Source organism: Schistocerca cancellata, chromosome 10 (assembly GCF_023864275.1).
Source record: "Schistocerca cancellata isolate TAMUIC-IGC-003103 chromosome 10, iqSchCanc2.1, whole genome shotgun sequence".
Classification (NCBI taxonomy): domain Eukaryota; kingdom Metazoa; phylum Arthropoda; class Insecta; order Orthoptera; family Acrididae; genus Schistocerca; species Schistocerca cancellata.
The window spans coordinates 104,313,739-104,329,319 of record NC_064635.1 but is presented as its reverse complement, the minus strand read 5'-3'; the positions used below and the strand labels follow the sequence as shown (position 1 = coordinate 104,329,319).

General features: G+C 39.4%; 1 protein-coding gene across 1 annotated transcript in view; it reads right to left on the bottom strand.

The window, feature by feature from the left end:
- The window catches only part of LOC126106806 (WD repeat domain-containing protein 83), a 57,979-nt gene that overhangs the window by 39,698 nt on the left and 2,700 nt on the right, over window positions 1–15,581 (bottom strand). Inside the window, exon 2 of the mRNA XM_049913197.1 lies at window positions 3,429–3,564. Coding sequence (XP_049769154.1) covers window positions 3,429–3,564 — 136 coding nt within the window. The remainder of the gene's footprint in view (window positions 1–3,428; window positions 3,565–15,581) is intronic.

Here is a 15,581-nt window from a genome sequence, read left to right as displayed (position 1 = left end):
AAGACTGTTGAGTTTGTTTATGTAGAAGATTTGATCAATTTCAAGGAAAGAAAAAAATCATGAAATTTTGTATTAAATCTTTATGGTTTATATATCACTTTAAGATGCATAACTTCTTCTTATTTTTGGTATATTTTTAGAAGCAAACTATTTATGCATGATAAATACAAAAACATTTATATAACCTAACCCAAAAGTGTAACATGAGTTACCAAATACCAATTTTTTTTATGATTTTCACAAAATACATTAAAGTGTAGAAACTTATATGTCATGCTATCCTTCACACAAGTGTACCTGATAATTTGGTGTCAAATAAATTTCCTACTGGAAGCCTTCTCCTGGTATAGGATATTTAATTCACATAACGTGAGTTACCTTTATTTATGTAACATGAGTTACCATAATTTTTGTAGGATTAATTATAATGTTGAGCAGTCAGATTGGTTCTGAATTACATACATCACAGCTGACAATATATTTCAACATATTTAACGTATATTTATCTCCATATGCCACATAAAACCCCACAGGGAATAGCTATTTCTACTTTACAACAATCTGCAATTTTTGCAGAATGCCTTTAAGTGCAGCTGAAAAAATGAGAAGAAGAAGAAGAAGAAGACGAAGAAGAAAGCAGAAATTGAAATATGAAAGCAGATATGAAGAGTATAAAATCAAACACAAGGAAACTATGAAAGAAATTCAGGAAAAAGAAGCAGGAACAGGAAAAATGTTTGAGTAAAAGAGAACAAGAAAGGATTGCTGCAGACAGGAAACGGAATGTTAGAGAAAAGAGAAAGAGTTGCCAAGTACAGAAAGCGGCTAAAGGAAGCATTTTCAGCTACACCAAGTAGTTCTGCCTCTCCACCATATAAAAATAGGTCTTCATTGGGAAAAGCCAAAAACAAAAATGTGTTATTAGAAGGTTGTATCATACATTTGTTGAACCTTTAGAAGTAGAAGGATTCTCTAAACAAAAAATAAGTGATGAAATAATAAGTGCAGTGAGCAAATTCTATGAAAGGGTTGACATTAGCAGACAGGTTCCTGGAAGCAAAGACATTGTGACTGTAAAAGATGAGAAATGTAAGAGTAATTTGCAAATACGACACTTGATGTTTCCTTTGAAAGAAACCCATGCAATGTTTTGTGAAGAAAATGGCAAAGTGATTGGTAAAAGTAAATTCGCAGAATTAAGCCCCAAACATGTCATGCTTGCCAATGAACTTCCACACAACGTGTGTCTCTGCAGGTATCACATGAATCTCATCTGTGCTATTAACTCTCTTCGTAGCACAGTATCTCAAATACCTAAGTACACCAGTAAGTGACCAGAATTTTTTGTATGTGCCGATTGTTGGTTGGGAAAGTGCATGAAATGTAAAGATTTATTGGCAGCTAAACTTCTTGATTTATGTACTGGTGTGAAAGAGGAGGGCGTGAAGTATGTGTGGCAGGAGAGTGTTGGCAGAATTTTGAAAGTAGAGCAAGAAGGTACATTACAGAATCTTATTGATCATATTCTTACCATGGGACCCAAATTTTTAGAGCACTGCTACTTTAAGAGAGAACAATCAGAGTGATAAAGAATCACTGCCTTCTGCGATGCTAACTGCCATGATGCAAATCGATTTTTCTGAAAATTTTACATATGTAAGTCAAGATGAAATTCAAAGTGCACATTGGCAGCAAATTAGTATTTTTACTGCCATGATTTGGCATTCAGGTACTTCTCACCCCTACGTTTTGGTAGCTGATAATCTGGATCACACAAAAAGCACTGTCATTCCCTATGTTGGTAGACTTCTTGAAGAACTACCAAAACATATTAGGCAAGTTACAATCTGGTCAGATGTCCGCCGCTCGTGGTCTCGCGGTAGCATTCTCGCTTCCCGAGCACGGGGTCCCGGGTTTGATTCCCGGCGGGGTCAGGGATTTTCACCTGCCTCGAGATTACTGGGTGTTTGTGTTGTCCTCATCATTTCATCATCATCCAGGAAAGTGGCGAAATTGGACTGAGCAAAGGTTGGGAAATTGTACGGGCGCTGATAACCACGCAGTTGAGCGCCCCACAAACCAAACATCATCATCTCAATCTGGTCAGATGGTCCTGCTTCCCAGTTTCAAAACAGATATATTGCAGACGCTATAAAAGTTCTATGTAAGAGTCATGCCAAAAGAATTACATGGAAGTACTTTGCAACTTCTCATGGGAAGGGACCAGTGCATGGAACTGGTGGGGCTGTCAAACGCCAAGTTTGGTCTCGTGCGTAAAGCAGGAAATATGTTGTAAACAATGCAACAGATTTTGTAAAAGCATTGTTGAATTCTTCTCCTAATGTGACAGCAGTTGTTATGGGTGAAGAAGACTTTAGCCAAAGAAGCAAAAACTACATCCCTCAGCCTTAATCAAGAACTGCAAGCCTTTCTTGAACATTTCTAAAATTCATCACTTGGAACTCTATAATAATGAAGTTGTAGGACCCACCACTTTATCACCTGCAGAGGAAAATACTAACAGAACAGAAAAATCACTAAATATACAAGTAGATGACTGGGTGGTGGCAAAATATGACAATTCATATTTTCCTGGTAATGTTACTAAAATTGAAAATGGTGAGTTTAAAGTTGATGTTATGATGAAAGATGGGAAGTTTTAGAAGTGGCCTGAAATTAAAGATGAGACATACTACACTAAAGACAAGATTGTCAGGAAAGTTAACCCTCCAAGTGTTGTAAATTCCCATGGTTTTTTAAAGTTTTACTGTGATCTGTGACAATGTAACGTGAGTTACCATATGTTGTAACGTGAGTTATGTGGTTCATTATGTTTTAATATTTATTTTATTAAGGATTAAATGTTTGGAACTTTGTTAAAATACTTATAAGATCTTCTGGTATTGTGTGTAAAACTTACAAATAATTTTCACATAAACCAGAGCAGACTTTTGTATTTTCTTTATCACATGCAAAAGCCATTTCTTAGAAATGTAACGTAAGTTACCAAGAATAATTATAAGATTTGGTTTTATAAATATAGTAATGTAACAGTTATTGTGATATAGGTTTATAGAGCATCCTGTATAAAGTATGTTTTGAGGTATAAAAAATATTTAATAGAAACATTTCCTTCTGTTAATTGTCCAAAACTTATAATATAAACATCACTTAGTAACGTGAGTTACCATGGAATGACCCTGTTGCATATTTTATCACATTAATGAGTAAATCAATGATTTTGTTGCAGCTCACAGCACTTTTCTACAATTTTTGTCATCAAAAGTTTCAGTCACTGACACTGCACATTCAGTTGTACTACAATTTCATCCTGGATATATCATTGCTGTTTAAAAGATATGTTAGTCAAACAATTCATACATTCCTATTTCTACATTTTTAAGCTGTCATTTACAGCACAGCAATACCTGTTGTCACAAGACCCAGCTGCGTCATAGACCTCCCCTCCGTGTCCCAAATATGTCTTCAGTAGTAGTGACCTGTGGGGGTTCCACAGTTTTAAAGTACGATCTGCACCACATGTCAAACAGTAGGAACCATCAACTGAAAAAGTTCCAAAACACAATATTTAGTAACTATTCGGCACTTCTACTTAATCTGCAGACATGATTGTTAACAATGGCTCAATATTATGAGGAAGGACCCAAAAGTAACCAGAATTGTAAACTGTGCATGATCTACTCATAGTATCTGCATGATCTACTCATAGTATCACATAGTACCACTTGGGAGCTGCTGTAGGACCTCTCCTGAGTCAGTCTGCCAAATGGTGGCACCCGATGGCAAGTGTGGTTTTTGTGGCAGTTCTTTGTGTATGTCTGCAGCGCATTCACAATATGAAGAAATAATTGACTCTCACAAATAATGTCTCATCGTGAAGCTTTGTTTTTCCCCCGGCAAATACGCAGCGGAAACTGTATTGATACGAACAGCATACAAAGAGAGCACCCTTAGTAAAACTCAAGTCTATAAGTAGCTTTCTCTGATTAAAAAGGGGGAAATGGCCATTGGAGATCAGCACTCTTCCAGTTTTCATTCAAATGCTTGAATCGAAGAACACTTCAGCAAAATCTGTAATCTCATCAGCGAAGATAAATGCAGAATGATCGATGAACTTAAAGGCTTGTCAGGGTTATCCTGGAGCACAATTCAGCACATACTGAATGTTGATTTGGTAATGTGAAAAGTGGTAGCCAAGTTCGTGTCCAAGCTTCCCACCAGGGGTCAAAGGGATTTGAGCATTTAAGCTTTTTCATGAAATGAAGGACTCATTAGAAGGTGATCCTAGTTGTTTCAGCAAAATCATGATACAGGAAGTAAATGACAGGGAAGTCCATGAAACTCACATGTCTGCCTTGTCCAAAAGAATCTCATCAAGTGAAATTGAATGTAAATTGATGCTGATATATCTCTCCCTCTCTCTCTTACATGAAAGTGATCATACACTCTGAATTTATACCCCAAAGGCAAGCAGTAAACTAACAATTTTATTTGGAGATTATGGAAAGGCTGACCGTCACAATACGAATGACCCCGCCAGTCCCTATAAATCATTACTTTGGGTTCCAAAAATCAGTATAATAGAACCAAGACCCTGTTTCATTATTCCATGCACACAGTATTCAGTTGGGCTCATTGCTTTAACCACCCTAATTTGTTCAAAGTAAATATGCTGGCCCATCTCAACACTCAATAAAGAGCACCATGCTAGATTTTCAATGGGGTCCGCCTCGGGTCACGTACAAGGCATCCGCATGCCTTTGGATCATCCCACTGGCAGGATGTCCCACGATACATGCTAGTTAAACACCAACGGGCAATGAACCAACAACGTGGGACACAAATCCCCGTTTCTGAAAGTATTTGTATAGAGTGTAGCCATGTATGGAAGTGAAACATGGACGATAACTAGTTTGGACAAGAAGAGAATAGAAGCTTTCGAAATTTGGTGCTACAGAAGAATGCTGAAGATAAGGTAGGTGGATCACGTAACTAATGAGGAGGTATTGAATAGGATTGGGGAGAAGAGAAGTTTGTGGCACAACTTGACTAGAAGAAGGGATCGGTTGGTAGGACATGTTTTGAGGCATCAAGGGATCACAAATTTAGCATTGGAGGGCAGTGTGGAGGGTAAAAATCGTAGAGGGAGACCAAGAGATGAATACACTAAGCAGATTCAGAAGGATGTAGGTTGCAGTAGATACTGGGAGATGAAGAAGCTTGCACAGGATAGAGTAGCATGGAGAGCTGCATCAAACCAGTCTCAGGACTGAAGACCACAACAACAACAACAACTTGAATTCACGCTATTAGAGCTGGAATTAATGCAGCTGCTGGCACCTGACTTGCCCTCCAATAGAAACTCATCAAAGGATTCACAGTGTACTCATTTCAATTATGGGGCCTCGCATGAGTCTCATACCGCTATTTTTCATCACCACCTCCTTGTGCCGGAAGTGGGTAATTTGGGCACCTGCTGCCTTCCTTGGATGTGGTAGCCACTTCTCGGGCACCTTCTCCGGAATTGAACCCTGATTCCCCATTACAACCAAGGTAGGCACTGAACCTACCATTGATAGTTGATAAGCCAGACATCTGAAAGATGCGTTACTGGTACAGGGACTGTGCAATCAGCCCAAAGTTATTCACAGTCACGGAGGCAAGCAGACCGGACAAGCCAATCGACTGGTTTTGATCGAATAAAGAGAGTCCCTACCATCTCTGGTCGGGACTCTGTTTGCATGTACCAACTCTAGAATTACCACACTTATCAAAGTAGCATGGGTAGGTCTAAAGAGTCACAACTGATTTAATTACCATTCACAGTTTTACCTTAATGCAGCTTGCACTGAGACATGTGTAGCTTAAACTTTGAGACAAGCATATGACTATTGGCACGATCAACCAGGGAGCTGCGTCAACCAGACCTGAACAGCTGTCCACCTGGGAGTGCGACATGGCAAATCGTGCAAACGCTCTGACAAACGTTCACTCAAACAGGAGGAGGGGTGCTGGGGGTCTCCTGTACGATGCATGTCAAAACCCTATCATGTACTAGTGGCGAGCGGTGCTGTTCTAAGCACTTGGTCAGAAGTTTTGTGCAAAAACATCTGGGTCTGTGGAATTCCAGTGAGTGGTTCCTGCACCAAGACAACTACAACTCTCTCTCTCTCTCTCTCTTTGTCAGTTTTTGCTCTCAATGAAGACAAGTACTTGACACAAGTGCCCTATTCACCAGATTTAATGCCCTCATACTTCTTCCAGTTCCCTGTGATAAAAAGGGGCCTGCAAGGAAAGTATTTTGCCAACGTAAAATGCCATGTCACAACAGCACTGACAGGTAATGCAGAGGATGAATTTAAAAGATGCTTCCTAAAATAAACTACATATTTTACAGAAAGTTTGGTTATTTTTGGGTCCGCCCTCATACATAATATTTAAGATAACATTCATTTTTATTTCATAACAGTCATGCATAAAACGCCCTGTACTACCAAAACTGCAACAAAAAATTAAAACCTTGCCTACAACTAAATTCCCCAAAAGAAATTATCTCATTCAACTATACAGGCCATTTTTCACGGTCATTACTGTTAAAAATCTACACTGAAGACCCAAAGAAACTGGTACACCTGCCTAAAATCTTGTAGTATTAAAAGAGACCAATTATGACTACACGATTATGACTAATTTAAGGAGTCACAATAAACAGTAACCTCTAAGCATGAGATAAAACTAACAGGGTAACATTCTAACAGGAGATATAATATGACGGTACTGTTTAGGAAGAATGATACCTAGATGACATAAACTGAACATGCGTATGAAATATAAAGGGAAGTGACTACCTGAATAACTATTTGATTATAGTGTATATAATTTCTATTTTTATAGAATGTTTTATATTTTTTGTAAAGTGTGATGTGATTGGGGAGGGTTTATATCTAATTTTGAAATGGGTGGGTAGCATAGGCACAGACACGACCTACACACCACGCCCTTCATACAACCCTCGCAAATAAGTGTGACTGGTTCTTCATCATTTGCTGTTCCACGGGAGTTGCTAAGATCTTTTCCTCGGGGGACTTCACAGGTGATGGTGAGAATGTCCGTTCTGCAGGAGACGCCGAACATCATACCTCCTCTGGCTTCTAACTTAAGTACTGGCGAAGTGGGGATCCTGGGGAAGGGAAATGGGAAGGGTTTCCTGTCTTTGGGGCTGTCTTCTTTCTTTCTTCGATCTTAGCAACCAATTCTTTTATTTCCTTTCTTACTTCTCTTAAGAGTACCAATCTATCTTTCCCTCTCTCCACATTCATATACTTCTATCACTGAAGTCCTTCTCTTTTCCGTGATTTCTAAAAATCTTCAACTAAGAACCTTAGTAGACCGAAGAATCAGGACGCACGATCACACTTCCACACTCAAACAATTAAATACAAAGACACAGACAACTAATACACAGGGAGATGTAACAACTGTCACAGATAAGGGGGCAGGTAGTGCTCAGGAAGGGCTCGAGCACATGTGCTAAGTAATGACGGTTGCACATCTGAAAGTAATAGATATTAAGCCAGAGGTTATTGTTGTTGTGCTCTTCAGTCCTGAGACTGGTTTGATGCAGCTCTCCATGCTACTCTATCCTGTGCAAGCTGCTTCATCTCCCAGTAACTACTGCAACCTACATCCTTCTGAATCTGCTTAGTGTATTCATCTCTTTGTCTCCCTCTACGATTTTTACCCTCCACGCTGCCCCCCAATACTAAATTGGTGATCCCTTGATGCCTCAGAACATGTCCTACCAACCGATCCCTTCTTCTAGTCAAGTTGTGCCACAAATTTCTCTTCTCCCCAATCCTATTCAATACCTCCTCATTAGTTATGTGATCTACCAATCTAATCTTCAGCATTCTTCTGTAGAACCACATTTCAAAAGCTTCTATTCTCTTCTTGTCTAAACTATTTATCATCCATGTTTCACTTCCATACATGGCTACACTCCATACAAATACTTTCAGAAACGACTTCCTGACACTTAAATCTATACTCGATGTTAACAAATTTCTCTTCTTCAGAAATGCTTTCCTTGCCATTGCCAGTCTACATTTTATATCCTCTCTACTTCGACCATCATCAGTTATTTTGCTCCCCAAATAGCAAAACTGCTTTACCACTTTAAGCGTCTCATTTCCTAATCTAATTCCCTCAGCATCGCCCGACTTAATTCGATTACATTCCACTATCCTCGTTTTGCTTTTGTTGATGTTCATCTTATATCCTCCTTTCAAGACACTATCCGTTCCGTTCAACTGCTCTTCCAAGTCCTTTGCTGTCTCTGACAGAATTACCTAATCGGCGAACCTCAAAGTTTTTATCTCTTCTCCATGGATTTTAATACCAACTCCGAATTTTTCTTTTGTTTCCTTTACTGCTTGCTCAATATACAGATTGAATAACATCGGGGATAGGCTACAACCCTGTCTCACTCCCTTCCCAACCACTGCTTCCCTTTCATGCCCCTCGACTCTTATAACTGCCCTCTGGTTTCTGTACAAATTGTACATAGCCTTTCGCTCCCTGTATTTTACCCCTGCCACCTTCAGAATTTGAAAGAGAGTATTCCAGTCAACATTGTCAAAAGCTTTCTCTAAATCTACAAATGCTAGAAACGTAGGTTTGCCTTTCCTTAACCTAGTTTCTAAGATAAGTTGTAGGGTCAGTATTGCCTCACGTGTTCCAATATTTCTATGGAATCCAAACTGATCTTCCCCGAGGTCAGCTTCTACTAGTTTTTCCATTCATCTATAAAGAATTTGCGTTAGTATTTTGCAGCCGTGACTTATTAAACTGATAGTTCGGTAATTTTCACATCTGTCAACACCTGCTTTCTTTGGGATTGGAATTATTATATTCTTCTTGAAGTCTGAGGGTATTTCCCCTGTCTCATACATCTAGCTCACCAGATGGTAGAGTTTTGTCAGGACTGGCTCTCCCAAGGCCGTCAGTAGTTCTAATGGAATGTTGTCTACTCCCGGGACCTTGTTTTGACTCAGGTCTTTCAGTGCTCTGTCAAACTCTTCACACACTATCATATCTCCCATTTCATCTTCATCTACATGCTCTTCCATTTCCATAATATTGTCCTCAAGTACATTGCCCTTGTATAGACCCTCTATATACTCCTTCCACCTTTCTGCTTTCCCTTCTTTGCTTATAACGTGGTTTCCATCAACGCTCTTGATATTCATACAAGTGGTTCTCTTTTCTCCGAAGGTCTCTCTAATTTTCCTGTAGGCAGTATCTATCTTAACCCTGGTGAGACAAGCCTCTACATCCTTACATTTGTCCTCTAGTCATCCCTGCTTAGTCATTTTGCACTTCCTGTCCATCTCATTTTTGAGGCGTTTGTATTCCTTTTCGCCTGCTTCATTTACTGCATTTTTATATTTTCTCTTTTCGTCATTTAAGTTCAATATTTCTTCTGTTACCCAAGGATTTCTAACAGCCCTCGTCTTTTTACCTACTTTATCCTCTGCTGCCTTCACTACAAGCCAGAGGTATCGAGTCAAATAAGCTAAAGGAACAAGGGGGGACGAAGTGTATATCCACCTGTATTCGTTGCTATAGTAGTACAAAGTAATATGAATGGAGATAAAAAGAAATAGATATTAAGCCAGAGGTATCGAGTCAAATAAGTTTCTGATGAATAATAGGATAGTGCAGTCCGAATAGCCCGAAGAAAAGAAATAAAGTTACAACCATGGACGAAACATATTTAGTTATTAAGGCTATATAAGTAAGCTGTAAGCAATGAACAAGCGAAGAATTTAAGCAGGTAGGCTGAAGGGCTCAGGAGGAGGAAAGGAGAGGTAGATAGAAATTTTAAATAAAATAGTGTGCAGAGGAGTACGAAAGAGGCAAGACTATATGAATCATTGTTAGAGAAAATAGGGAGGGCGCACCCGATACAGATGAAATGAGAGAAAGAGAGGCAGGTAGGCAGACCCAGAGGAGGCTGACCTATACCGTGCGGGCAGGGGCACCAAAAAGGGGTTGACCTGTACCATAGTTTAGTATAAATGGAAGGGGCGTACCTACCCAAGGATGAGGAAGATGTTTTCATAGTATCAACCCTTACGTAGATCGAAACCCAAAGGGAAGGGTGGTATAGTGACCTGAGGTTGGAAAGTTTCTCCTGGTAAATTTGAATTCTAAAAATTTTTAAATAGAAAAGACGAGTCCTGTGCGAGGAGAGAGAAAAAAGAGAAAAGCCCCAGTACAACTAATTTTTTTCAGACCCAGAAAACCGGTGGTTATCATTGCAACAGCTACTTAAAAAAAAAGAAAAAAAAAGTAAAGACTCGACTCAGAATAACATCTGAACTTTGAAACTGGCTAAGGGGAGGGATTTATTTTGGCTCAATCCTGGAAGCAAGAGTAGATAAATCTATTGGAAATAGCTAATACTTGTTGTACTATTAGTTTATCATACTACTATATCTATGAATGATATTACCAACAGCTTAATGAAATAACGGAGATGGAAGAGAGTTTTTGTACCTAATGTTTTTATGTAGTACAAAGTAACAAGATAAGTGTTAAGGAAAAAAAATTAAAACATATGTTGTGTGCAAAATAACGAGTGTTTGAGCTAAGGGGAGTGATACGTAGTGCCCCCAGAATTTTACGAAAGTCTGGAGACACTTGTGTTCCAGCCATTTCGAACACGCGTTATTTTAAAGCAGGGCGTAAGGACGAGCATGAGATACTGCACCCATTTATTGTTTGTGCAGGCGAAACTGGAAGGGAGAAAATTCGTCGGCGCTGGCAAGTGTTCAGCGCGACCTGCCAAGAATAAACACGTACGGCCCGGAAGCTCCGTGGTCAGCAGCAAGGAGTAATGTAGCTTTGTATTGTTGAAAAACAAATGGAGTGACTCGAGATAGTGACTGTTTAGTAGACGTTGAACTGCTGTTGAGAGTACATGGACTGGACATGGATAGTCAGCCACAATAAAAGCTTATGTATTAATTGTGTTCAAAAATATGTAATTAACTGATCTTGGGCACCCGGTAATGTGTGGGCTTATGTCATAAAGTTTAGTTGTTTCTGTGTACAAAGTGAAAATAAATATGTTCGTGTGCATTGAATAATATTCAAAGAGTGGCGTATTTTTCAAATAAGAAGAGAGAGAGAGCATGAAAACTTCCCTTCCTAGCGGAAGACATCGGTGCTGCAAGAAAGCAGAACCAGCATTCTTCAACAAGTAAGTCCACGAAAATGCTTAACATTACACCGGGCCACCACATGCCTCTGTAATGCTGTTGCACTTACTGAATGGTCCTGAGATGAAATGTGCCACTCTCCATTCGGTCTTCTCTATTTCTTCTATTAATCCAACCTGGTACGGTTCACAGATTGGTGAACAATAATTAAAGTGTTGGTGAAATAAGTGTTTTGTAAGCCACTTCTTTTGTGGATGAGTTACATTACCATAAGACATTTCCAATGAACCTCAGCATGACATTTTCTTTTGTACAGTTGTATGTGGCCATTCCACTTTAGGTCACACTGGAAGGTTACTCCCAGGTATTTTGCAGTTGTTACTGTTTTCAGTAATTTATCATCAGTAGCATAATCAAACAGTAACGGGTCACTTCGCATATTTATGTGCAGTATGTTACATTAACTTAAGTTCTAGGTCGATTGCCATTCCTTGCAACAATCATTGACCTTCTGCAGGTCTGCCTGCATTTTGCTACAGTTTTCTGGCATTGTAATCTTGCTAATAGACAAAAGTATTCTCAGCAAACAGCTTCGTGGAGAGTTTGACATTATCTATTAGACTATTTATATACACTGAAGTGCCAAAGAAACTGGTATAGGCATGCGTATTCAAATATAGAGAAATGTAAACAGGCAGAATATGGCGCTGCAGTTGGCAACACCTATATAAGACAATAAATGCCTGCCACAGTTGTTAGATTGCTTATTGCTGCTACAATGACAGGTCATCAATAGTTATATGAGTTTGAATGTGGTGTTGCAGTTGGCGCATGAGCAATGGAGTAGAGCATCTCTGAGGTAGCAATGAAATGAGGATTTTCCTTTATGATCATTTCACGAGTGTACCGTGAATATCAGGAATCCAGTAAATTATCAAATCTCTGACTTTGCTGCACCTGGAAAAAGATTGTGCAAAGAATAGGACCAATGACTACTGCAGAGAATCACCCCACATGACAGAAGTGCAGTCCTACCACAAACTGCTGCAGATTTGAATGCTGGGCCATCAACAAGTGTCAGCGAGTGAACCATTCAATGAAACATATGGGCTTTCAGAGCTGAAGGCCCACTCGTGTACCCTGGATCACTACACAACACAAAGCTTTACGCCTTGCCTGGGCCTGTTAACATCAACATTGGACTGTTGATGACTGGAAACATGTTGCCTAGTCGAACGAGTCTCGTTTCAAATTGTATTGAGTGGGTGGATGTGTATGAGTATGGAGACAACCTCATGAATCCATGGAACCTGCATGTCAGCAGGGGACTGTTCAAGCGCTCTGTAATGATGTTGGGCATGGGAAATTCCAGCAGAGCAATGCAATGCCCCAAGTCCGAAATTGCTACGTAGTGGCTCCAGGGACACTCTTCTCAATTTACACTTTCACTAGCCACCACACTCCCCAGACATGAACATTATTGAGCATATCTGGGATGCCTTGCAATGTGCTGTTCAGAAGAGATCTCCACCCCATCATACTCTTATGGATTTATGAACAGCCATGCAGGATTCATGGTGACATCTGGAATAATCGGGTCTACTGCCGGATGTTTGTGTCGCTCTGGCACAATATGTCTGCTTAGATGTATGAGGTTATTATTATTATTATTATTATACAATTATAATAAAAACTTGAGACTACCAGATGAGGTTTCCATCATGTACATGAATGAACAAAGGAATACACAAGGTATTAAAAAAGAAAAAAATTGTCATAGCACTTGCTCGTCGAACTATCACTTTCCAACCTAACCAAGACCTTTGGCTACACCGCAAATCATTCTGATCAAACAACGTCGACTGCAGGAAAATAAAAAACTGATCCAGTGCTGATGGCAGTACTGTGATCTTCAGTAAACTCACTACCTCCAGGAGACCTATATGGTTCCAGTACATAACACAGTCCAAACTACAGCCCCATCAATGGATCAACATCTCTAATACCCCTTAATAGGTCTTGCAAGGAACATGATCTATGCCACAAGCACTAAACAATATATTGTAAACACACATGGACAACATCCACAAATGAAATTTACAAGCAAAACATCGTATATACCATCTACGTAACATACACCATTATACCATGAAGAATATATTGATAGCTTGCATTGTTTACTACAACCACTGCTCAAACAATACATACTGCAATTCGTCAATCTTAGTGATTTTTAACATTCATGTATACTACAGTAAAAAGTAATTGTAGATTGCTATTTTAAGTTCTGAATTATCTTTCATAATTCTCAAGTTGTCAGGTACATCTAAATCTACATACATACTCCGCAAACCACTGTACGGTGCATGATGGAGGGTGCCCTGCACCACAATTAGTAATTTTCTTTCATGTTCCACTTGCAAATAGCGCACGGGAAAATTGACTGTATGAGCCCTAATTTCTCATATCTTTCGTAGTACCTATGCAAAATGCATGTCGTTGACAGTAGGATTGTTCTGAAGTCAGCTTCAAAGGCTGGTTTTCTAAACTTTTTCAGTAGTGCTCTGCAAGATAAAATGTCTTCTTCCCTCCAGGGATTCCCACTTGAGCTCCCGAAGCATACGCGTAACACTTGCATACTGATTGAACCTACCAGTAACAAAAATAGCAGATCGCCTCTGAATTGCTTCAACATCTTCTTTCAATCCGACCTGGTGTGGGTCCCAAACACTTGAGCAGTACTGAAGAATAGGTTGCATTAGTGTCCTATTTGCAGTTTCCTTTACAGGTGAACTACACTTTCCTAAAATTCTGCCAATAAACCGAAATCGACATTCGGCTTCCCTACCACAATCTTCACATCCTCATTCCATTTTATATCACTTCACAACATTATGCCCAGGTATTTAAACAACATGACTGTGTCAAGCAGGGGATTTTCCTACCTATATGCATCAAATTACATTTTTCTACTCGCCATTCATCACACCAAATGGAAATTTTGTCTAGGTTATCAACGTAGAGTCACTTATCTTTGACACTTTCCTGTACACCACAGCATCATGAACAAACAACTGCAGATTGCTGCCCACCCTGTCCGCCAAATCATTTGTGAATACAGAAAATAGCAACAGTTCTATCACACTTTCCTGGGGCACTCCTGATTACCCTGCCTACAATGAACAGTTGCCGTTTAGGACAACATACTTAACTCTATTACTTAAGGTGTCTTTGAGCCAGTCAAGTATATGGAAGCCTATTTGTATGCATGTACCTTCGTTAACAGTCTGCAATGGGGTACTGTGTTGAATGCTTTTTGAAAATCTAGAAATATGGACTCTGCCTGTTGTCCTTCATCCATAGTTCGCAGTATATCACGTGAGAAAAGAGCAAGCTGGGTTTCACAGGAGCAATGCTTTCTAAAACTGTGCTGATTTGTAGACATGAGCTTTTCGGTCTTAGGAAATTTATTATATTAGAAACTCACAATATGTTCAAGAATTCTGCAGCAAACAGATGTCAAGGATATTGGTCTGTAGTTTTTGTAAGCTTGTTTGCTATTGCAATGGCTCAGGCTGTGTGTGTACTGATCTGACATATCTGTCCTGTTTTCTCCATGTGTCATAAAAACGTTTCTTCAGGCATTCACATGGGCTGTTACTGTACCCATACTAATTTCTGCATTCAGTGATACACAGTTGGCAGAGGCAGCCCGTACACAATTTTTTGTTGTTGAATACAAAAGTGGCAATTGGTTTGCTAACCTGTGATCAGTGCAAAATCTAACAGGAAGAAAGTCACATAACTCAGCAAAGTATTCCATCATTGCCATTCCAAACAGTTCATATTTTTTGTCACAATAAAATAAATGACAATTGCATCATGTACACTAGCAGTATCTTTTTATACACCTGCAGTGTCACATACATTGTGGTTCAGTTATAATAACCTGGCTGCATATTTGTACTGTACACTAATGTACAGTGTTGATCCTTTTAACCATTTGGCTCATTTTGATTCGCGTAGGGGTGGGGGGGGGGGGGGGGGGACATCACAAGCACTGCTGTATTTTTCCTGTTATCTCCATGTGTCATAAGAATGATCTGTTTGGTTTGTTGATAAAAGATCACAGCTATTTTTTAAGATTTTCCTGATAATAACTGTTATTTGCAAGGTGTGTAAGCAAAGTAATCAAAGGATATGAAGTTCTGCATGAGCTTATGGATGTTGTACTTCCCATGGCTCCTGCTACTTTCTTTTGGGAAATTATGCCTAAAACAGGTTTTGTGGGCAGATGACTTTCCCCAGAATTACACCATATCGCAATAACAATTC